The 23170-nt window shown below is 41.1% G+C and overlaps 1 protein-coding gene and 4 non-coding genes across 5 annotated transcripts; 1 reads left to right on the top strand and 4 right to left on the bottom strand.

Annotated features, from left to right (window-relative positions):
- Nucleotides 1-143: 143 nt before the first annotated feature.
- Nucleotides 144-23170, top strand: arrdc1b (arrestin domain containing 1b). The gene is made up of 8 exons (XM_028418077.1): nt 144-312; nt 11339-11449; nt 14981-15031; nt 16663-16817; nt 17121-17303; nt 17487-17663; nt 20290-20746; nt 20824-23170. The coding sequence occupies exons 1-8, from the start codon at nt 195-197 to the stop codon at nt 20886-20888; spliced, it is 1317 nt and encodes a 438-aa protein (XP_028273878.1). The 5' UTR covers nt 144-194; the 3' UTR covers nt 20889-23170.
- trnas-aga (transfer RNA serine (anticodon AGA)) lies at nt 18447-18528 on the bottom strand. The gene has a single exon. It is a non-coding gene; the product is annotated as a tRNA-Ser (tRNA).
- Nucleotides 18770-18841, bottom strand: trnag-ucc (transfer RNA glycine (anticodon UCC)). The gene has a single exon. It is a non-coding gene; the product is annotated as a tRNA-Gly (tRNA).
- On the bottom strand, nt 19155-19236 carry trnas-aga (transfer RNA serine (anticodon AGA)). The gene has a single exon. It is a non-coding gene; the product is annotated as a tRNA-Ser (tRNA).
- On the bottom strand, nt 19501-19572 carry trnag-ucc (transfer RNA glycine (anticodon UCC)). The gene has a single exon. It is a non-coding gene; the product is annotated as a tRNA-Gly (tRNA).

Below are 23170 nucleotides of genomic sequence, written 5' to 3'. Positions count from 1 at the left end.
TAATTTTGATATTTGTGGCAACTTGATTACATAAAAACATGCAAAACCCACAAACCATGTGTTAACTCCTCTATTACTTTCTATGGTAAGAGTGACGTCACTTCTGGCAAAGGGAAGGGGGGGGCGCGGCGGCAGCAGGTGAGAGCGCAGCATCAGAGGCGCAGAGCGGCGGAGGAGCGGAGCAGAGAGGAGCCATGGGGAAGCTTCAAGAATTCGACATCACTTTTACCAACAACAAGGTGGTTTACGGTCCGGGAGAGTCTATAAGCGGGACCGTGAAGATACGAACCGCCAACTCGCTGCATTACAAAGGTAAAGCCTCCAGTACTGTTTGGGTGAGGAAGTGTTGCGTTGCACCGCCTGGGTTAATGAAGCGCGCAGCGAGGCTCGGGGTAAATAAACTTTTCCTCCGTGATAGTGGAAGAAAAGACGACACCGTGTCCGCTTTGTGTTTGTTTCTCAGCTGCTATGTGGAATGAATACGGTCGTTTTGTGTTTTTTTTTTTTTTTTTGGGGGGGGGGGGGGGGGGGGGGGTACGCTGGGAGTGGACATTTTCCACCGTGCACATGACACGAACAGCCGCCGCGGGCTACAGGCTGCACCACTCCGCCTAGTTGGTAATAGTCAGGCTCTTGAAAGCCCACATCCTGGATCACATCCTGCGTTTTGTTGCTTCCTTGTTATGTCTTTGACGAACCCCTGAAATTGTTTGTGGTCGACAAACACAGAACAACAGGTGTTATTGCTTCACTCCTTCATAGGTGAAATAATGCCTCAGACAAATGTGGAGTTGATGAAGGGTAAAGTAGTTCAGCAAGGTGGAGAGCAGCTGGTGCAGTTGTCATGGGAGTACACAAAGAATCCATTGTGTGTGAGTGATCCTTGTGGGGATTCTTCTGTGATCATAAAGGGCTTCTATCATCTTTAACTAAAGCACTTTTCCAACGGGACTCTGGCACAGGGCTGTGTTATGGTCAGGAACTGAAGGAAGATTCTGTAAAATACTTTCAGTTCAACAACAGCAACTTTTCCTAGTTTGTAGTAATTATATTATACAATTTGAAAACCCAGCTTTATTTACAGTTTTGAAGAGAATGTGGCAACTTTTATGAATATACAGTCAATAAACTCAACTGTGCAAGCAATATTAGGTTATGGCATGGTAATACAGCTGTTATTGCAATGCCTACATATACCAGGATGCATTGCGCACCAGGCACACAGCTCACATCGGATCGTTTTCAATAGCTCCAATACTGTTACTTTAAAAGTAACTGTTAACTGTTAAGTAGTAGTGTGATGTTTCTTTACAGCAGTGTAGATGGGGCGGCACATTGGATTTACGAGGCAATTATCTGTGCGTAAACTTTACCAAATAGGTTTTTAATGCGATCAGTAGTGTCATTAGTTCCTGGTTAAACTACTATTTTCTTATTCCAAATATATAGGAGTACAGCAGAATGTTGGAAGAGTTGTCTTTTAAAACCAAAACCTACACTTTTTCATACTTCTCTTAGTATATCTAAGATTTTTATGAAGTTATTCTACTTCCCTTACAGCTGCATGCCTGCCTGACACAGTGAGATTAATTTGCCATAATGCACGGGCTGACCTGTAGCAGATGGCATTACAGCAGAGGTCAAAACTCCTGCTGAGCTCTGTTAGGTGTCCCGCCTGTGGCTCGTCTGTATCTGACACCCGGCGTTATTCCCAAATTAAACCCCTCTTTTGGTGGCATGGAGCAGTGGTAGACAGTATACGGACAGCTCTTCGATGTAAATTAAGAAGGCAGTTGTGTTTTACTTGTCTCCCTTACCAGTTTCAATTCTCTGCAATAAGCTGGAAAAACAGATTTCACGCCTGCAGCAAAGTGTGAGACCACACTGTGCTTTCAGTCGTCAGTTGCACAATAACTAAAGATACAACAAAAAAGTCAGTAGGTCAGTAAGTATTTTAAAGCAAAGTGTCTTTAAAATCTCTAACAGGATAAAGTCAACATTAAAAAGACTAAAAATCAAAACATTTGTTACTTCCATTCATTGTGATACTTCCTTTATCCCCTCACAGCTTGACACTGAAAGTAGCCTGTAAAAATTGTTTTTTTTGTTTTGTTGGTTTAGTTAGAGTCCTCCAGTGACTCCTCTGCAGCTGACGAGACTCCACCCCAGTCTTTCACCGTGTCTGTTAATGTACTGTAAATGTTGAGGCTGCATTATGTATCCAGTGACATCACCCCTCACAACTATGGCTGCTCATGATTCCATCAATCAGGCACCTTGAATCGTGCTGAGGAAGGGAAATGTGTGCATGGCTGCTTTTGTATGAGTGTGCCAATTTCCTGTTTTTAGGTACTGAAAAGAGAATACAGTATCGTTGCAGTAAATAGAGGTATTGTATGGATGTCAGAGTCGGTTCTTGGTTGAATACATTTCCTGTATTTATCCGATTAGGGCTTTTGATTACATCATGAGTCTTATGGGATATTTTGCCCTTTTCCTTGACTTGTTTGTCAGAGCAGGATCATCTATATATGAAATTGATGTTTTATGTTTTTAAGTACGGCTGGGCCACACAAGCTATCACTGACATAGATTGTGGCACCATTTGATCCGTGTGGATGCTTGTTTAGTCCTTTAGTTATACTGCAGAGTCTGCTGTGTTACCAAGCAGTATGGTGAAATAAATACAGAAGGATATTAATAAACAAATACAAGCTTTCCAAAGTGCTGAATGTTGTGAAGGCCAAATTCTCAGCCTCACTCTATTATTGATGATAGTGTCCATTAGATAGCATTTCTATTGATCAGCTTCCTTACAAACACAGCCTCTATGGCAGTCAATGATGTGTGAATGAAAGTACATGAATAAGCCACATGCACACATTATTTACACATAATGTTGAACATGCACAACCTCTTCCAGCACCCACAGACACAACATTTGATAATATTGGAGTGTGCGACTAACATTTAGTGATGCAGATCAAAATGTATTTCTAAGGGGAACGGTGTAGTCAGCATGGTGCAATTATTATTTAAGGGGAAATGTATTATCTGAGAGAAAGTGCTGTGCAAAATCCTACAAGTAGCAGGTTGCTCTTCTGTCTTGGCTGTTCTGATTGGACAGGATTAACCAGGAAGAACCAAGAAAAACAAGGAAGTGCAGTCAGTAGCTTTAAGAAGATCCTGGATTTTATTTGCACATCTTCGCTTGTTTATTTAGTTTTAAAAGCCCTTAATTAATAATAAAAAACACCCCTTATCTGAATTTTATTTTGCAGTAATTATACCTCTTTGAAGTGTTTTTTTATATCAAAATTGGCACTTTATTTGTAGTGAACAGGCCTATGTCAGTCCTCAGATACAAACTATTTTCTCAGATGATCCCTCTTTGTGTAACAATAGATCTGGAGGAGAGAGCAGAGTCAGCATGTCTGTAAGGTTTAGCCTCCTTTTTTCAATTTAGTCAGTCTCCCCACTAACCCCCCTTAACAGCCTACTGTATGGTCACATGATACAGAATATATTGGCTTTTGTGGACATTCTATCTCATGTGGGACATACCTCTGTGTTGACAGTTTCCTTTAGGCTCCAGCACAGAAGAAAAACAGAAAAGAGTTCTGTGACTACAGAGTAACAAAAGAAAGAGGAACTGCAATGCTGTATTTATCTTTTGAGGCTTGTCACTGTATATCTTTGTAGACACCCTAAAAGTGTAAATGAGTGTTGAATTCCTTTGTATATCAGATGACAGTGGTGGCTCTAAGTTTTCAGCAAAACAGAAACATTCATTGTAACCCAGTCACCCTCTGTGGTAATACAAACCACCACCTTTATGTAAACAAGGCTAGAAACACACACACACACACACACACACATATATATATTTGTATAGACCTGTGGTTTCCTGATCACATGGTGAGAGTCACTGGTTTATGACAAAACACTTTGACTTCTGAATTTTAGGATGACTTCTCATCTTGGACAAGGTTGAGGCTTACATTATATTGTCCAAATCTAACTCGTATGGTTTTAGTCAGGTTGCCTTGATTTTAAACTTTTTGAGATCCCATGACCTAGATGAATGAAAGTCTTCAGAGACATATGATCTGAGGCATCCAGCAAGACTTGCTGCTATGAAAACTTTCAGCAACTATGATGCTTACTTATCCCCACAAATTCTTTCAAAGTGATAACTGTGGAGATCCAGTTAGCACAATCAATAACATTAGGCATTACTCCTTGTTTCATTCTAGATAATTCTGTGTTACTTTCAGAGCTTTAGGTTGGAGCGTTACAAACCTCTGGACAAGTCCTCACTTGTTCATGTTGCTGCAGTCAGTCCAGCCAAGAATTTATTAAGGAAAGGATCATCTAAGACAAGTGAGGGGGCGTGTAATGCATATTCAGCAGATGCGGGTTGGGCTGGAAAGGTGTTGGGCTGGAAATTATGCAAGGAGTTCTTATTAATGAAGAAATCAAGGCAAAGATATTATGGAAACAACAGGGGGCAACATATCCTGAATTCTTAAAGGATCCATTAATACATTTCTAATGCCTTAAACCTCCAATGTGTGGCATGACCTGGATCTTCACAAGCTTATTGTTGATGATTCTATCTGTTGGTGCCTTTTTTCTTAGCTTGCAGTATGACTGTCTAGACTCAGGACCACGATCACATCTTTGACATCACTTCCCCGAGGGTGACTGATAAGAGCTTTGTCTGAAAGTCAGAGGATTCAAGGGTTATAAACACACATTATTACACAGCACCCTTTACACGACTCATAGAGCAAAGGATTATAAAATAAAAGGAATGTATTCATGGGATTTTTCTTTTTGTTTTTTAAAGTTTTTATCATATAAGTTTTAGTTGTCATATATGTGCTGTTAACACACTTTCTATAGAGTTTGCACTTGTTACATGTACATGTAGAGGTCCGCTACATATAGAACTGAACACATGAAGTTCTATAAAAGTTTTGACTTTTTAATCCCTCTGACTTTGGAGGTCTTTTGTCCTAAAATGAGAAACGTGACGCATGATTACTCAGTGAGCATATCAGTGACTCCATTCACATTGCTGCCCTTCAGTGTGGGCGGGTGGCATCGATCCACATGTACTGCATCAGTCAGTATACTGTGCCCATAGATGCGATGTTGTCAGCTGGAAGTCTTGGCACCAGCTGCTCCCTCTCCCCTTGGAGTTAGTCATGTTAATTATAACTATCCCTTGACCTCCATAACCAGAACACTGTCTAACCCCCACAGCTGTTTTTTTAGGTCTATTGTAAGAGGATTCTGTGTCATTCCCCCTGATAAGCACTGTCCCACCCTGTGATCACTACCCCCTCTTTCCTCTCTGCACAAAGCTGTCCCACTTCCTGTGCTGTGAAATGAGGAAAAGAGCAAAAGGAGTTTGCAGACAGCAATGTCACTCGTTTGTAGAAGTGGAACAAAACGTTGATTGGTGCAGGATAACAAAGAAACTAAAGATAGAACACTTGTCAGCTGGTAGATAAGAGGTTTTTTAGGGCTGTACTGGTATGTTATCAGTGAAATGTTACGTCCACATGGGTCATCTGACTCTCTAAAGTCTGTAGCCCTTTGTTATAGTTAAAACAGAAGCTTGTATATTTTCCTAAGGAACCAATACCTTGTTGGTATGTGTTATTACATATTAGTGATATAGTCTGAAAATAGTTTTATTATATTGGGTATACTTATTACATAGACGTTTTTTTTGTTTTTCTCAGGAAAGTTTTTCCGATAGCCCATCTTAATGAAACAGATGTTATAAGAGTGGCATATCTCCTTTCAGAAACAGGGCAGTGAGTGTGTGTGGGTGCTTGTACCTGGGAGGGGTTAAGCATGCATGAGTGTGTGCGAGTGTGTGTGTACTGTGACCGAGAGAGGTCATGTGCCTGTTAGTGGCGAGTTGTTTGTTAGCGGCAGGAATTAAATGTACAGTACGGAGTAAAACAATAAAGCTGCAGCCTTATTTTACTATCTATTCATGCGTGGATGCAACTGAATTTGTTTTTTCACCTTTTCCTGCTCTAAACAACAGGTAAATAGCACGTGCAGAAAAATGGAAAAGATAGCAGTTAATAAGCCTCTTTTCTAAAGTTTGCTGTTGCGTTGTTTGTGGTACCAGATGGCAGACAAAATAGAATAGCTTTGGATTTTGGTATAAAATAAAACGGGACACATGGTCCTGTGCTCCGGGCGGTTTAATCGTTTTTCTTAACAAAATCTACTTATTTATTTACTAATTGCTGAGCTTCCATTTAGTTAAAGGACTTTTAACTGGGGAAATGGGCGTGACTTGAATCTGCATTGGCATTTGTAGTTGCTTCTTCTTTCTTGTCAGTTTTAACCTCTTGCCAAGGTGAGATAACAGCATGTCAGGTCTGCTGCTCTGACATGGGTTTCTTAAAGCCCCAGGCTATCAGCATCTGTTATTGTTGAAGCTGCATCACCTACAGAGGAAAGGTCACCCATGACAGCTGAGAAGCCCTTGGAAATATGTGTGTCCATAACACACAGAGTTAGCTGACATGTCTGTCCGCTCTACAACAACAGGCTGAGAGCTGCCTCTTTAAAGGTCTCTACTGGCACAAATACCTCTGGACTTTTGAATAGGGCTGATGATATCAGTACTTGCTGCACGCCTCTGTTGTCTCTGTAGATGTGGAAATGACGACTGAGGCAGCTCAAACAGGACCATAGTTGTCAGCAGTGATTTATCTCTGATAGTTACAGTCACAGGAGGGATCTGAGGTCTGAAGGTCACTGATAGCCTCAGCTGATACTGAATAACTAATCACACAATTGAAACCTGTGTTTTCAGGTGACAGCAGGGTAAATGTCTGTACTGCAGTCAGATCTTGGCCTTCATCTGACAGTGTGTGTGGAGGGGAACATAATCCTAAATATGTTGATCTCATAATGCTGGTTTTAGATTGATCCAAGACAAGATCTGAGAGAAGTGCATTGTGTCTGAAAGCATGCAGCAAAATCGGGTCAACTAAGGACACTGCTGATTATCATAAGGGTTCCTTAAAAGCATTCCTCTGCTGACATAGATACTCTCAAAACAGATTCAGCTGGCACAGTGTTTACATACCTTAGTTCCTGACAGCTATTAAGACAATCACATAAAAGAAAAAAACACAGAGGATAAACTGCTTAATTGTTCTATTGAATATCTGTACACAGAAGCAGTATGTGTGTGTGAAATGCAAAAATGTAGGAGCCAGTGTGCAGAGCACAGATTACATGTCTTCTGGTTTCATGATGTAACTTCCACAGGGATAAGCCTCTTATACATGCATGCATGTGTACAGGGATTGGTGTACAAATGCAACTAAATTCAGACACAGACATTATGAAGTGATGAGTTGAAGCAGCTCTCGGTGCTATGTTTCTGCCCTTTCCTGCCAGCTCACAGAGAGGTAACTCAGGACATGTCTGTACGAACAGCCCAGGCTCTGTTCTGCTGTGGGGGATTCCCTTACAGTCAGGAGTGATAGATCATAAGATCAGGTGGCTGTGTTTGACATGTCCCTCTGAGAGGCATTAGAAAGGAGACTAGGGGAGACGTAGGAAAAGTGAGAGGGACTAATTGTTTCCAGCGCTTAAAGATTTAATGAGGGTAGTAAGTGTAGCGTCGGATTACTTGGCTGTCCCGTGGAGAGAGGCTGTGACCTCTGGGGTTAGTAGAACCAATGAATGAAATGAAAGTGAGCATCCATGTGTTTGCATGATTGATGTGCCACCAAATTAAGCATGAAAAGTTATACGTGGACATCAAAAAAATAACCTGTAGTTAAACCTTTCTACAGTTTCTGACATATGGTTTCCAAACCTCATTATGCTGGAACGCACCTTTATGACGTCAAACAAGCATTTTAAGGCATGTGAGGAATTTTTTCAAACAGTTCATTCACACTACTGACCCACTTCAGAATGAAACCTTAGCCTCTGTGAAAACATAACTCATCTCCAGTCTCTTTTGCTGCTTGACAGGCTAAGGTCTTTTTGTTGTGGTAAAGTTCAGACCTTACACATGCTCTGAGACTCCTTTGTGCTTCACACAGTTAGCTGGAAGTGGATTTAAATAAGTTAAGTAAATTACCATTATAACTTCCCCACATGCTTCCCCACTAACTGCCAGTGACTAATGTTTCCCATCTCACAGCATACTTTTCACAAGAAACCCGATTACGTTTTTAGTTGATAATTTTCCCGCTTTCCAAAAAAGCACCCAATTGTCCTAAAGAGCAAATTAATCAATAAAATGAATTTATTGCCCAGCCCTGCCATGTTCTGGTGCCAAAGACAGGCTGAAAAAATACTCTTACTTACTACATGATCTTGTTTTGTGTATGTTAATTTTTGTAAATGCCACAGATGAAAGGATGCAGACAACAGCACTACATAACTGGTTCATATTTACTCAGGAATGTATGTCCTGAAGAACAAATTCCTACAAAGTGAGAGGGTGGAGGAGAAACGCTGATTGCTGGTCAAAAAATGTAGGATTAGGTTGCTGTGGAAAATTGGTACAATTTTATTGTCCTGTGGTTCATACGCTGTTTCTGCCAGACAGAGCCATAGTGCATAATAGGATTAAATAGAAAGTAATCTCTGTTCACCTTTCTAAGTTTTATACACTCACTCTTCCTTACCACACCCTCTGACTAACCCCATGCCCCCACCACACTACCCTGTGTTACCTAGAGATCAGAGAACACAATAAAACCACGGCAGTCATGTTTTGGCAGCAAGATCTACAAACACATCGATTGCTTTCTTGGATCGGTCTGCTCACACCTTCTTTATTCACACAGTCCAATGAGTAGTAGCACCTGGATCACCTCCGCCTACAGACTCTTTGATTGAACCACTGAGAGGATCTGGACAGACTCCAGTGTTGGAAACAAATCCAGGCAGCTGCTGAGTCAGAGCATGCTCTGCTGTCGGCTTCCCTCTTACTACTGAGTGTCACTTTCCTTCAGGCTCCAGGCTGTGGTTCATTCTGCAGAGAACTGGCGCATATTGTAGATTGCTGTACTGGCAGCTCTAAGATAGTTGGCTTCACAAAAGGGAGCTTGCTTTGTGGGATTTCAGTATTTAAACTTCTGTTTGTCAGGCCTTTACAGCCTATAAACAGACAGTGGTGTTTAGAAATTAAGAAAGAAAGTAAGAGTGGATGGTAAGTTAATTCAAATCACCTGTGAAATGACCTATTTGGACTGCTGCCTGATCTAACTCGATGCCTCTTAATTCTTGCCAAGCCACAAGGTGACATTTTTGTGTTAGCCGTGTGGTGCTGCAAAGCTTTTTTTTTACCCTAAGAGTATATATGCAAAAGAATAATCTTTTGTGAAAGTTACACATAATTTCATTTATAATCTGTAATGACTTTTAAGAACTGTCTGCTGTTTGGCATCAATTCTTCACAGCCATGTTGACTCCAGATTGGAGAGTCTGATACATCTATATATATATATATATATATATATATATATATATATATAGATGTATAAGAGGTTGTCTGATAATCTGAATCTGATGTTTCTGATAATACATGCCACATTTTCCTGTCCTGTCCTGATGATTTCTCAAACCTTATGAGATTATATTAGGAGCAGGCAATGGAGGTTTTATGGTCTTTATGTGTGGATGTGTGTATCATCACCACTCCTGGTCCATCTGGCTCTGTGTGTCTGTGAAGCCGGCTCGTTATTCAGTAGCAGACAGCCAGTCTGTACCAAAGCAGCTCCTCTCATGACAGAGCTAGTCGCCATTCAGCTGTGCTGCGGCCGCTCTTCCTGGTGCTGCTGCTAGGGATATTAACAGATTACCCCTGCAATGACCTTTCATGGGCTCTGCTCTGCACTTCCCCACAATAGAAAACAATATCATTTGGCTGTGTGATGTCTCTCTTTTCTGTCATATTTGTGTACTTTACAATTACACTGTTGGCTTGGCGATGTGTTACACCCTTAGAAAGCCACACTGTGTGTTATTTTGGAACATAAAAGGTATTATTTTCTTCCATGAATGAGGCAGATGGCTGGACTAGCAGATTGGAGCGTTAAATTAATGACCAAATAAATGGGCATTAGTCTGCATGGCTGAAGGGCACTGCCTCATTTTGTGAAATGCAGATTTTTTTTTAACCGGCAGAAAAGGTCCCTCTTCCTACTCAAAACTCTGCCAGCAGCCCTGCCGGTGTGGACAGCTCAGCCATCTGCCACTCTCAGTGTGTGTGTGTGTGTGTGTGTGTGAGAGAGAGAGAGTATTCTGTGATGCCAGCACAGAATCCTGTGTGGGTGTTGGTCAAACAGTCTGTGGCATTTATATCAGTGCCTGAGAGTTGATGTTTTTCCCTCATCAAACCAAATAATTTTGACAGCAGAGGGCATTAAAAGTAATTCATTCTCAAGTACAGGCAGAACCAGGATCTCAGTATTGGGAAAAAAACACTTAAGAAGTGGAAGATGTAATGAAATTGAAAGGGAGGAAAGCAAAGAAAGACGGGAGTCACAATTAAACTAGTAGCAAAACATTCACAGTACTATTAGCTCTATCTGTCTGTCTGTCTGATCATCAAGAGATAATACTGAGGCGGCGCTATCCTTCTGTTTAATCCTCTGGCCTGTGTCACAGTTTTGGTGTTTGTGTGTGCGTGCATGTTTTAGAGGGTTTTCATTTCCTTGCTGACAGATCAAGTGGATAAAGGAAGGAGGGCTGATGCAGCAAGTGAGGGACAGAGCCGTGGTGCTATCCCTGTTGATGCTCACTTGAACATTTTTCTCATGGTTAGCAGAGCTGCAGCAACAGTGTGAACATTTTTGTGCAGACTTATTGTGATATAATCCTGTCAGAGGCTGAGATGAGCGTGAGAAGAAGATAACATCACTTCCTGTGCAGCTGCACAGGAGAACAGCTCACCTTTTGTTGTGTTTACACTGGAATTATTTGAAAAAAACCAGAACATGCTCTTTGCACAGATCCACTCATGCCCTCTGTTACAACCACAGTCATCAGTCTTGATAAGACTGGAGCTTAACCTGGTGTATCTTCACCAATCTCTAGCATACTGCAATTCTAAACTTGACACAACTGTTGGTCCAAACCAGTTAAACCTGAAGCTTCCATGTTTTATTCGCACCAACCTCTTCAGCTTCCTAAGGACAGCATAGAGAATTAAAATAACTATATAAAAATAAAATGAGGACTCTGGAAAGTTTGAATGAATCCAATGTATGTTTCTTGTATTTTTCGTTCAGTAACTACGCTTTTGTTTTGTCTTCTTAATTCCCAGCCATCAAGGTGAACTGTCAGGGCTCATGTGGAATCTCCACCAAAATGAACGACCCCACATGGACTTTGGAGGAGCAGTACGTCAATAGCACATTGTCTGTTGCTGACAAAGGTAAGCATTTATATTTTTATAAGAATATAACACGCAGGCATGTCTGGAACTTTCAGAAAACTCTAAAAAGCACTGGTATGCTCTTTTTATATCACCTCACTACACCATGTGACTGTGCAGAGACATCCTGTATTAGAAAAAGATTTATCGCCATCTTCTGAAAGCACTTTAATTTCATAACCTCCATATCCCTGTCATAACAACACTGTATGACGTGACTGAAGGCCCCTGCCTTTCACCTCATTTAGTTTATGGGAAATCTGTTGGAACAGGCTTAATCTCACAATGGCAGCAGCAGGTTTTTGCAGCCTGTAGTGAAGAGTTAAAGCCTCAATCAGTCAGAGTAACAGTTCCCTGCAGGGATGTTCCAGCCTGCCTCACTGCATGCTGCCTTTCTGAGGTGAGACACAGTCATCAGTGTCCAGGAGTGTATGATGAGAAGGTTGGACATGCTCCACATTTTCATTTTATTATTCCACTGTCCAATTGAACAGATATTCTACTTGTTTCCATTAATTATATTTATATATTATATATATAATTATATTATAGGACCTTTTGTCTTCAGTTTGATCTTCCATCTTTTGTATTCATGTTGGTGCCGCCTATAGCCAGAAGGTAAAATGTGCTATGCAAGGAATGTGTTGTAAACACACAGTGAAAGATAATGGCATACACCATGGATAAAAGACCACTAAGCAGGTTAATGTTTAGGTCTTAGGACCCTAACCTTAACATGGGATGTAAATGAATACCACATGAAAGTTTAGTTACTCAGTTAAGTATAATGTTGATGTTTGTATCCTTTAAATAAATCTTTAACCAAAGTTGTTCTTTATGCTTAATACATTTTGTAACAGTGATATGTTGTAGACTGTAAACTTGCATAAATAGAGCAACCAGGATTTTGTGATATTACTATATAATAACAGTACACCACACTGCAGTACTGACAAAGTTACATGCACAACATGAACACACCCACTTTTTACATAGCAGGGAGACCAGTTGATCTTCTCGTACATAGATATTTATGAGAGGATTATGCAATGTAATCGTTTACATAGTTGTTAATTCAGTCTGCCTGATATTTGGAATGTTAATGTTAAAACCTATAGATCGTTTTAGTACTTTAGTTTAGGATCCTCTACAGAAAAATGGTCTTCTCAGATTTGCAACATACTAATGACAGGAGGGTCCTTGAAGCAAAGGTAAAACTTATTCAACACCTCACTACCCACATAGTGTAGTGTAATACACCAGGCAGACTCAAACGGAGGAGGACATGAATAATTCATGACGCACGCTCTCTGCAGCCCTTTATCTCTGCCATTTTTCTGTATCCCATTTTCTTCCGAAAATGGGCTTCTTTCCCCGTAAGGTCAGAGAAACAGCAGACAGCTAGATGGGAAGGGTGACAGAGGATCAACGCACACACACACACTTACACAAAGCAAGCGACGCTCGCTGTGGCTGACTGATAATGTGGTATGCCACAGATGCTTGACGGTTAGAGAGGCGAGGGCCAGTGATGTCACCGTCCGTTCTTCATCCTGTCACTGTTCCCAGTTAATGACCTTCAGGAAATGGGGATCTCCCTCCCACTGCTGCACCGTGACCATGGTTTCAGTGCAGGTTTTAGAAACTGACAGCTTGATATTTAGACCATCCTTAAAGCACATGTACTGTAAGGTTTTCACAGATTTTATTTTTTATGTTGTTAGTATCACATCTCTGCACAGACAGTGAATCAAAAGAAGTAAGTGTGATATTTTGGTTGTGAACCATCTCAAGCCCTCACAATTATTGAGTGGTTTTGATTTTTACTTTTTTTTTTCTCATTTTCAGTCTATCCACATTTACTTCAAAATAAAGTCCCACTCTTCTATGGAAACAGCACAATGATGTGTTCTTATCTGCAACAGTTAGCTTGGTTCTTTGCAGCTGAGCACCTGCTGTAGCAGTACAGTGCTAGTTTAGTGCATGACTGCTTCCTGTAGCTGTAAACATGATGCAACGTCTCAGCACTCCCCACCCCCAACCCCCGGGAAACTTAGACTAATGGAAAAAGTGCCAGTACCCAATGAGGTGAGACACGTTGCTGTCTGGAAGAATTTAATTGGGCTGTCAGCTCATCTAGAAAATTAATAAGCTGGTTGGCTTAAGGTGCTCTTATGTGACGAGGACGGAAAGGTCCTCATTGGTTCCTTATGCTCTGGTTATTAATTTAGCTGAGCTTGCGAAGTAAACAAAGCATGTAATTGATGCAGAAAGAAATATTTGAAAATGAGTTGATTTACAGCTGCACTTTATGAAATGGAAAAATGATTGAGTTGTTGAAAGTCATGTGATGAGAAGGTCTGCGGCCATTTCTAGGCCCTTGTAGATAACATGTCTGCTTCTTTGCACTATCTGCGAAGTGATTACAAATCCTAATGGAAAAAATGGGATATGGTTTCCGTGTAAACTTTGAAAAGACCACATAATCGTCCAAAGTCAACACTGTAAAACTGCCTTCTGGGTGAGTCACTGTAGCTGGTGTCCTGTCTGAATACTGCAAGCATGGCAATGATTGAACACTGTGTGAACAGCTGAGATACAAAGGTTTCTCTTTCATGAGTAAAGAACTCTTTTTCAGTAAAAAATACTTACAGTTTGATTCCAAAACACAGGTGGGATCCTCGGAACGTAGCATGTGCCGTTTTTCTTTGCATTTTCTGAGTATCTGCTAATAATTCTGTGGCTGGAGATTTGTTGTGCAGCCTGTGCCATAGAGCTCCATTATAGTCCAGTTACTATTAAAAAGCCATCAGTGAGCCACAATGTAGCACTTTGTGGCATATGGTATGACATATGACATACTGCTGCTATAGATGACCAGTAGACCAGTAAATGAGTGTTAAGCTGCCACTTAAAATAGTCCCAGTTCCTTTTTGAGGAAACTAGCTTCATTTGTGAGCAGCTTTATCAAACATTATAAATTACATCTTTGACCAAAGGCTTACAAACAGGATGTGGATGCAGAGGTATTGTTTTAGGTTTCTCCATTGGATCTGATGGTAAATGAAAACACCATTAGCTCACATTGGTCTTATAGTTATAGGTCTGATCCTGATGCTGACCAGTGGATGTTGCAACAAAGCCTTAGCTTCATCACTGATGGCCTCTACTTGTTAACGATTGTTTAACTACTGAGAGAGCCTCGAACTTTGGTAGTGACTTCTGTCTATTGTTCCACACCCAGCCGCTCACCACTTCCTGTAACGCATGCCGATTGGTTTCACTTGCTTCCTTTAACACAAAAGACAACTCAGGTCAACTCTCTTTGAAAAACAAAGCTTGTTTGTGTCAGAAACTTCATCCCACTGGGAAACTAGGTCAGCCCCACAGTCACGCTGCCTTTCTGAAAAATAAGTATATACAAAGGAATATGTGAGGTATGATACAAGCAAACCATGAAGATATCACAGCATTTCTAACTGTGTCATTTGCATATTTTTTTCCATTCTGATAAACCTTCCTCTTTTACAGGAATTCTAGCGGCAGGTGAACACAGCTTCCCTTTCCAGTTTGTCATTCCAGGTGAGTGTTTAACTTTATTCCTTCAGGTTTTGAAAACGCCCTCAGTTCCCATAATTGTTTTCTCATGGGCTTGTTTTATCAGAGATTCATGTGACGTCAGTGGAAAGAGAATGCAGGTGTGATAAACTCTGAAAAAATGTTTACCTGCAGCTGTAATAAGGCGGTTACACTAACACAGCACCGGTTAAGATTTGGGAGAAACCCCACAGTGTGATAATGCATATTATTTCCCAGGAACACACTTTTAATGCTGTTGAATTATTTATGCTGACTATAACTATGCAAATAACAAGGAGATCGGCTGAACATACTTGTCAGGGCACACACTGTGCAGTGTCTGTCTGGTATCTTACACTCTCTAAGGCGTAGGCTGAAGCACAAGGGGGTTGGTTTATTTTTAGTTCCCTCTCCTGTTGTGCAGTCACTGTTTAATTGGTCTTCATGCCTCTGTGCTTCATCCTCCCCTACTTTCAGGCCCCCCAGACTTGAGAACATCAGCACAGGGCATGCTGACTTGGTGATAAGTGGCTGTTTTGTGTATTAAGTATCTTCTACTGCCCCCTGCTGGTGTGGCAAAAACAACTGTGTATGTAATACTGACCTGATTAGTGAGGAGGTGATATAGGTGGGCCAGTCTGCAGCACTTCATTGCTTCTTCATGATGACTAATAGGAGTTCCTATTTTTGACACTTTGAAGCATTGTTAGCATTACAGAACACTAAAAAAAAGTACTTAGATTGTCTTGGCTGAAAATTCAAATAAACTTTTGATTAGGTGATTTTAAGGTCAAAAATTGTCTCAGAGGTTTTGAGAATTATGAGTATAATTTTCAATAAGTCAAATAATCCATTTTCCTGCTCTCTGTATCATACAGCAGAAAGGTTTTATTCAGGCTCAGGGGAGCATGTCAGGCTGTGCCACTCAGCCACTTTCAGCAGCCCAGTCTGGCCTGTCTCCAGAGAAAGTCAGCTTTGTGCTTTTCTCTGTCCTCTTGTCAGTTCATCCAGCGGCTCTGTTTTAGTTGCCAAGCTGTCTGCAACAAAACAACAACAACCCGCCTCTCCTGGTTAATTCTTATTGACAGCAGCAGCAGATTGTCGCCTGAGCGGTCGCTATCCTCACTGACATTAACATCTGAATGCAGGAAACACATTAGAAGAGTGAGGGTAACTGAGTGGCTCAGCTTTTATTTTGACAATACATTCATCAGCCTTTTACACATCCTGCTTGGAAATTTCTATGCAGAGTGTTTGTTTAGATGACAATATCCGAGCAGGTGTTGAACCTGTTGTGTTTTTCCTCTCTGCTGCCTGCCTCTGAATATCCCTCTCCTTCTGTCTGTCTGGCTGCCTTCTCTCCAAATAGTTATTTTTATCCACTACTTAAATTTCCTACCCTCCAGCCATTTGCCTCTCTGTTTTCTCTTCTTCGCTCTTTTCCTTGCCTAAATGTCTAAATTCTCTGATACAGGTTTTCAGTTCAGTCCTCTCCTTAAAGAAAATATGTATTAAATGTGCACATAAATGAAAACATAGTTTGTCTATATATTATATGAAATATAGATAGATAGGTCTTTCAGTTTTATTTTATTTATTTTTTACCTCTCTTTTTGTTCACAATTTCTCTTCAGTTGCTGTTCCGACCTCCTTCGAAGGACCCTTTGGGAAGATTGTTTACCGTGTGAGGGCATCCATCGACACGCCCCGCTTCTCCAAAGACTACAAAGCCCACCGGCCCTTCTATCTACTCAACCTGCTCAACCTCAATGAGGTCCCTGACATTGAAGTAAGTTCACAGATTTTCCTTTTCATGTCATTCTTTTTAGTTTTATATATGTGGAGACTAAAAGAGTGACAGAGTAACCCTAAAAAGGTGGGAGAATTTGAGTGTTAATCTTTATTTATTTAATCAGTCTTTGTCTTGGTCAAAGCTTATTGGATTACAAGGCAGAGCAGGATGTAATGTATCTCTAACTCCTTTATTCTCTTCCCATCATGACTCTTAGAGCTTCCTGTTATTGTTGAATCTGTCAGACTGTTGAACTTATCAGGAATAAGAAAAGTAATTATTCTGTAATGGTCCCTGCAGAATGTAAGTTACGCTGTGACCACTAAGAAGTTCAGCTACCTCCTAGTGAAGACGGGGACACTGATGCTGAAAGCTCACAGCGACCTGAGGGGTTATATACCTGGTCAGGTCATCAAGTTAGCCACTGAGATCCACAATAAGTCTGGGAAGGACACAGGATGTGTACTGGCCAGTCTCATACAGGTAGGTTAATTAATATCAGGAATGATTATGTCTCTCTTGTCCTATACCAAAAACCATTATGAGCTTTTATCTTTGGAATGCTGGTAACAGCTCTACAGCAACAGTAGCATCCATTTCTTAACAATACTTTTCCTTTAAACCCTGTCACATCTTTTTTACATCTTTGTTTGTTTGTCATGCCAGAAAGTGACCTATAAGACTAAGCGGCCAGTGTTTGACCTGCGGACCATCGCAGAGGTGGAAGGAGCCGGAGTAAAAGCAGGAAAACACGCTGAGTGGAGGGAGCAGATCATCGTGCCTCCTCTTCCTCAGTCAGCACTGGCCGGCTGCAGCCTCATAGACATCGACTATTTTATACAGGTCAGAGAAAGTCTTGTTATTAAGTTGATGTTGTGTTTGCCTGTCTTATTATCAGTACTTCTTGCTTGTTGTTGCCACACTAAGTGGTGAAGCAACACCATTTAGTGGCTGTTGTCAGTAAATGGTGTCAGTGCCTTCATGTGAGGTACACATATCATATTCTCATCTGCTTCTGCTCTCTTAGCTGGCATATCACATCGTTTGATACAGTATTAATCGTTTCCGCATCAAAACCACTGAATTATTGATGATACAGACTCATTAATCCCACACTAGGGTACTGTCTGTCAGTCTGTTAGTATGGGAACATTATTGGGATTTTTTTATAGCCAGCTTTTTGCACACAGATCATCTGTCGTCTTAGCCTCTCAGCCAAACATGTTAATTTGCACATTTTCAGTGACGGTACGTCCAAATACTGTGCATGTTATATTGTTTCGAAATATACAAATAACATAACATGCCTCTTAAATGTGTTTTTTTTAATCTATTTTTACCTGTGTTAATAATGCTGTGCCACTAGACACATTCAATAGCTTGTATCTTTTTAATCTAAGTTTTTAAATTTAAATCTCATTGGAAAGTGTAAAGTATCCACTTGGTATGACCTACAAAAGATTTATCATACTTCATCCAACTCACATTTTGTACTTAGACTGGTAGCAGCACAAAGCTGGCTGCAGGATGCCTTAAATACTAGTTCTGGACAAGAGTTACTGTGGTTGGCAACATTTGAGCTTGCACCTCCATTCCTTATTTTAGGAAAAGTTTAAAACATGCGGTCGTTGTCGGCAGGATTCGAACCTGCGCGGGGAGACCCCAATGGATTTCTAGTCCATCGCCTTAACCACTCGGCCACGACAACCTTGTTCTGTGTTCTTTTAGGCCTAAACAAAAACGAGAGAAAGAAAGGGAGAAAATGTTTTGGTTGCTGTTGGATATTGGAGTGTGTGTATGGTAGATAGTAAAGATAAACTAAAGGGAACGCTGAACTTTATTTGTATCGAATCTGCATCTGGATTTGGCAGGCATTGCAAAATCTTTGTTGGTTTGTGTTGTAAAACTACACAATATGAATGTTCCTGCTGCACAAAAAAAAAAAAAGATGCGATGGCCGGGAATCGAACCCGGGTCAACTGCTTGGAAGGCAGCTATGCTTACCACTATACCACCATCGCTGTGAAAAAGGGCTGCCCTGCACAAAACTGAATCGTAAGCTCAGGAATTTAGAGGGAAAAAAGAGGGAGGAGCAGTGTAGTAGGTAGGGAGGAGATCAGCAGGAACCATCTGTGATTACTCACATCAGAGTGTAGAACACTAGTAGCTTGATGCTTGTTTTCAGGATCACATACTTTTTTACTGTGCATGAGCTGATGATTTTATAATTGTGATTAGTCTTAGTGATTGTCAGTGATCCATGTGTAAAACCCATACCTCATATGTTCATTTAAGTGTACGTCTACTGCTGTATCTACAGGGTGTTAAAGATTGCGTTGTCGGCAGGATTCGAACCTGCGCGGGGAGACCCCAATGGATTTCTAGTCCATCGCCTTAACCACTCGGCCACGACAACTCATGCTGCTCACTGATGACAGTGAATATTGAGAATCTATAGTTGGTTCAGTTCAGTTTCAGTGCTGTGTGCAGATTTATTCTGCAGCTGGATTTATTCTGTCATTCACTGATGGCAGTATAGTTTACCAAATACTGCAAAGGCTTTAGTGATTCAAGTGGGAAAATGTAATTGCCTGCTGTGGTTTATTTTTAAGTTTTTGCTGTTCTTTTGTATAAAACCAGATTTGTGTGAAACCAGAGAGGGAGGGAAAAAAAGAGCTGATGCGATGGCCGGGAATCGAACCCGGGTCAACTGCTTGGAAGGCAGCTATGCTTACCACTATACCACCATCGCTACAAAAAGGGTGCTCTCTGCACAAAACTCAACTGTGTGCTCAGGAATTTAGAGGGAAAAAAGAGGGAGGAGCAGGGGAGTGGATGGGGAGGTGCATCAGCAGGAAACATCTGTGATTATACAGTTTAGTGGTTAAAGTCAAAGAAACAGTGCTGCAGTTGTGTGTGTGCACACACAACTCTTATGTCTCTCTTTTCTGAGTCATAAAAGCAGAGTGAATAAATGTGCTGCCACACCATGACCATATTAAATGTGTTTTTTTGCTGAAAGTACAATCTGGTATATATTTGATATTTCACACAGTTTGCTTTTTGGCTTTCATTCACTGATCATGGTGTCCAGCCTCAGTGATTATCAACAATCCATGTGTGAAAATTCACACCTCATACATCTGTTCATGTGTCTGACCTACTAAAGTTGTCATTGCTGGCAAGATTCAAACCTGTGAGGGAAACCCAGTGGATTTCAGGTTCATCAACTTGGCCACAACAACTTGTTTTTGTCATCCTTAATAAAATATTCCATCTCAAAACTGGCAGTGACCACGCTGTGAGTCAGTGTCTGTGCTCTGCCAAAGACTGTTTCCTCGTACTTTTACTTTTACTTATTGACTTCTCCAAATCTTTATCCAAAATGCCTACATAAGGTTTCTTTAATTACTAACTTGCAACCATGTTGTAGTTGTGGCCCCTCATGACTCACCGTTTGTGTTTACAGGTATCACTAAAATCTCCAGAAGCCGTTGTTACTCTACCCATCTACATCGGAAACATCGCTGTGAACTTGTCTCCGTCGAGGCCCATGCCCAATAGTCCGGACCACTGTGGTGCGATGGCGGCCCCTAGCGCAGCAGGGGTGATGCCCAGTGCCCCACCGGCGGAGGAGGAGCCAGATCCTGAGCTGTGCACAGGGGGCAATGCCAATGAGGAGATTCCCACAAAGAGCCACTCTCAGCAGGACCCTTCAGGCCAACCAATCACCATGTCTCCCAGCGCCTTCAGCCATGCACCGGGTGCAGCGCTGCCTCCCAGTCACAGACCAGGCGCATCCGCTCCACTGTTCTGTGTGTCCACTGGAGCCACTATACCTTTCTTTACTGAAGGGAATGTAACTCCAGTCCCCACTTCCTGTTCACTCATTCTCCCTCCAGAGTACAGTTGGGACTACCCTCATGGTTAGTTCGTACACAATGATACTTGATTTGCAATGTGGTGTCTGCAGCATTTACACTCTTGTCTTTGTGTGTCACAGAACCTCCACCCACTTATGAGGAAAGCTGCAGTAGCGCCAACTCCAGTTTCAACAGTAGACAGTAGAGAAGAGACAGGTGGCGAACCATCATAACCACACCCTATCCACATCTGTCTCCACTGCCTCTCAACACATCTGGAGGGAGATACACAGGATGAATGTGGATGGACTTAACCTCCATAGGTCTACTCCTCCACACACCCCAAAGATTGTTTCTTTGTTCTCTGATGAGTAAAAAAGGGATCATATCGTATAATGAGTAGAATTTCACCTCATGTCCCAGCAGGTAATGTCAGACAGAGCAGGTGAACATCACTGTGCCTAAAGGAAGTATTTGGATCAGCATTTAGAACATTTACTGATGGGAAGAGGGTAAAATGTCTTTTGTTTTATATGTCAACAAACTTTTGCATCTGTGATGCCTTGAAAGGCTGGAGTGTGACCTGACCTTTCAGTCTGGCCTTTTTTTTGTGGTGTTGTTCCAAATATGTGCTTGTCTGTGTGGTTCACTGCAGTCTGTGTCTCATCGGCCCTTGTCATCAGCTAGGCAGAGCTGTCTTCATGCTGGATATCAAGAGGGGAACAAAAAGCATAGAGGTAAAGCCTCTGTGTCTGGGATGCCGTTACTGCATCTTCCTATAACAAATTCAGGATTTTTGGGAGTGTCTTGCACGTGAAGGTATTTTACCAATACAAAATTTCTTAATTTTTATTGCACCTGAACTAAGATATTTATAAATGTTTTTATTTACGTATTTTTGGCATTAGGCAACTGTAGTACATTTACAATAAGCAGTTCTGGAAATCCATTTTTTTTGTCTCAGAGCTGTCACCCTGTAGCTCACATAACAGAGATTTTCGCTTTTGTATTCAGAGGACAGTTTATCTGCAGATGAGCTTCTTTAAACTGTGAGGACTGCAGTACTGACAGTCTTCTGGTGCCCTCCTGTGGCCAACACTGGTACAACCTTTAGGTTTTCAAAAGTGGAGCTTGACATAATCAAACTGAACTGCTTAACTGAGTCCCTGCTGCTGTGGCGCACCAGCTGAGGTCTGTTGTATGTCAACATCTTTCTTTCAGCCTCCTATACAGGATTTAGGATACATGTTATTTGGTTGCGTCTTCTTTGGAGTCTCATTTTTTTCCTGCCTTAACTTTCATGTAGTGTTATATCAGTCTGCAGATCATAACATACATCTGCACAACACAGCACTTTTTGACACTTTTACATTTCTGAGCGTGCATGCCTACTGCTCGTGTGTGTGTGTGTGTGTGAATGTTTGGGTTTTCACCTAATTCCTGATTCATCATCTGTGTTAAATTGTCTTTATGAGACATTTTACATCTGAGCATAATGATGTCATGGCATGATCTTAGCATGTCTACAAAACTCTTTCAAAGTTAGTTATGATCTAATATGATTACATCATGTTTTGTTTTGCACATATAATGTCTTTGGACCAGTTTAACGTGTGTCATAGCTTGATGACAGAAAATATCCTTATTTATATCATGATCAATGGTTGATTTCAACCTCAATGGGCATCAACATGTGTTCAATGTAACCTTACTGTGAGAGAACTAATGCCACTGAAGCTCTTAAGGACAACTGCTGTGCTGAATGTGCGTGTCAATGTTTAATTTGAGTAGAATGTTCATCAGCCCAATTTAAATTCTGTAAAATTAGAAAACAAAAATCCCAGTGCTGTTGTTGGCTTCTGTCATCTCCTGCCCAGGTCCTGTTGCCACATGTCTTCAGGAGTTTGTATTTTCTGCTGTGAGCTGTCTACAGGCAAGCTGATTTTGCTGTCACTCAAACAACAATGCTGTTGATCTACATTTTTGTGAATGCATGCCTTAAATCTGGACCACCACTTACATGATGGACTTTCTTCCTTTCTGGAAGGATGTGCTCCTCCTGTTTTAGCCTCCTGTGGACTGTGCAAAGTGCACTTGATGTGTAGCGAAAAAAAAAACAGTGAGACACTGGACCTTCAATGTGTCAGACTTTGTCTTATTTTTGTTTTAGAAAATATGTGCAATTCCTCTTCAAGAATGCAGCAGCAGCAGCTCCCTGAAGTTATTTTATGCTGCCTTTATCAGCCCTCATTCTCTTCTTCTTCACCAAAAGGTACTATAGCTTTATGAAACCCACCAGTTTTTTTTTCATCCCTTTCCTCTCACATATTGATGAGTGGTGTCTGGTTTTGTATTTTTCTACTTGTAAACTGTTTACAGGTGCAGTATGCATATACTAATAGTAGCACCTTGACCAGTACATGTAATGTTTCAACTTACAGAATCAAAGTTGTACTGTACAGTATAACAATAAAATTATGACACATG

This window comes from Parambassis ranga, chromosome 12 (genome assembly GCF_900634625.1).
Source record: "Parambassis ranga chromosome 12, fParRan2.1, whole genome shotgun sequence".
Classification (NCBI taxonomy): domain Eukaryota; kingdom Metazoa; phylum Chordata; class Actinopteri; family Ambassidae; genus Parambassis; species Parambassis ranga.
The sequence above is the reverse complement of the archived record's forward strand: the minus strand, read 5'-3'. Positions and strand labels throughout refer to the sequence as shown.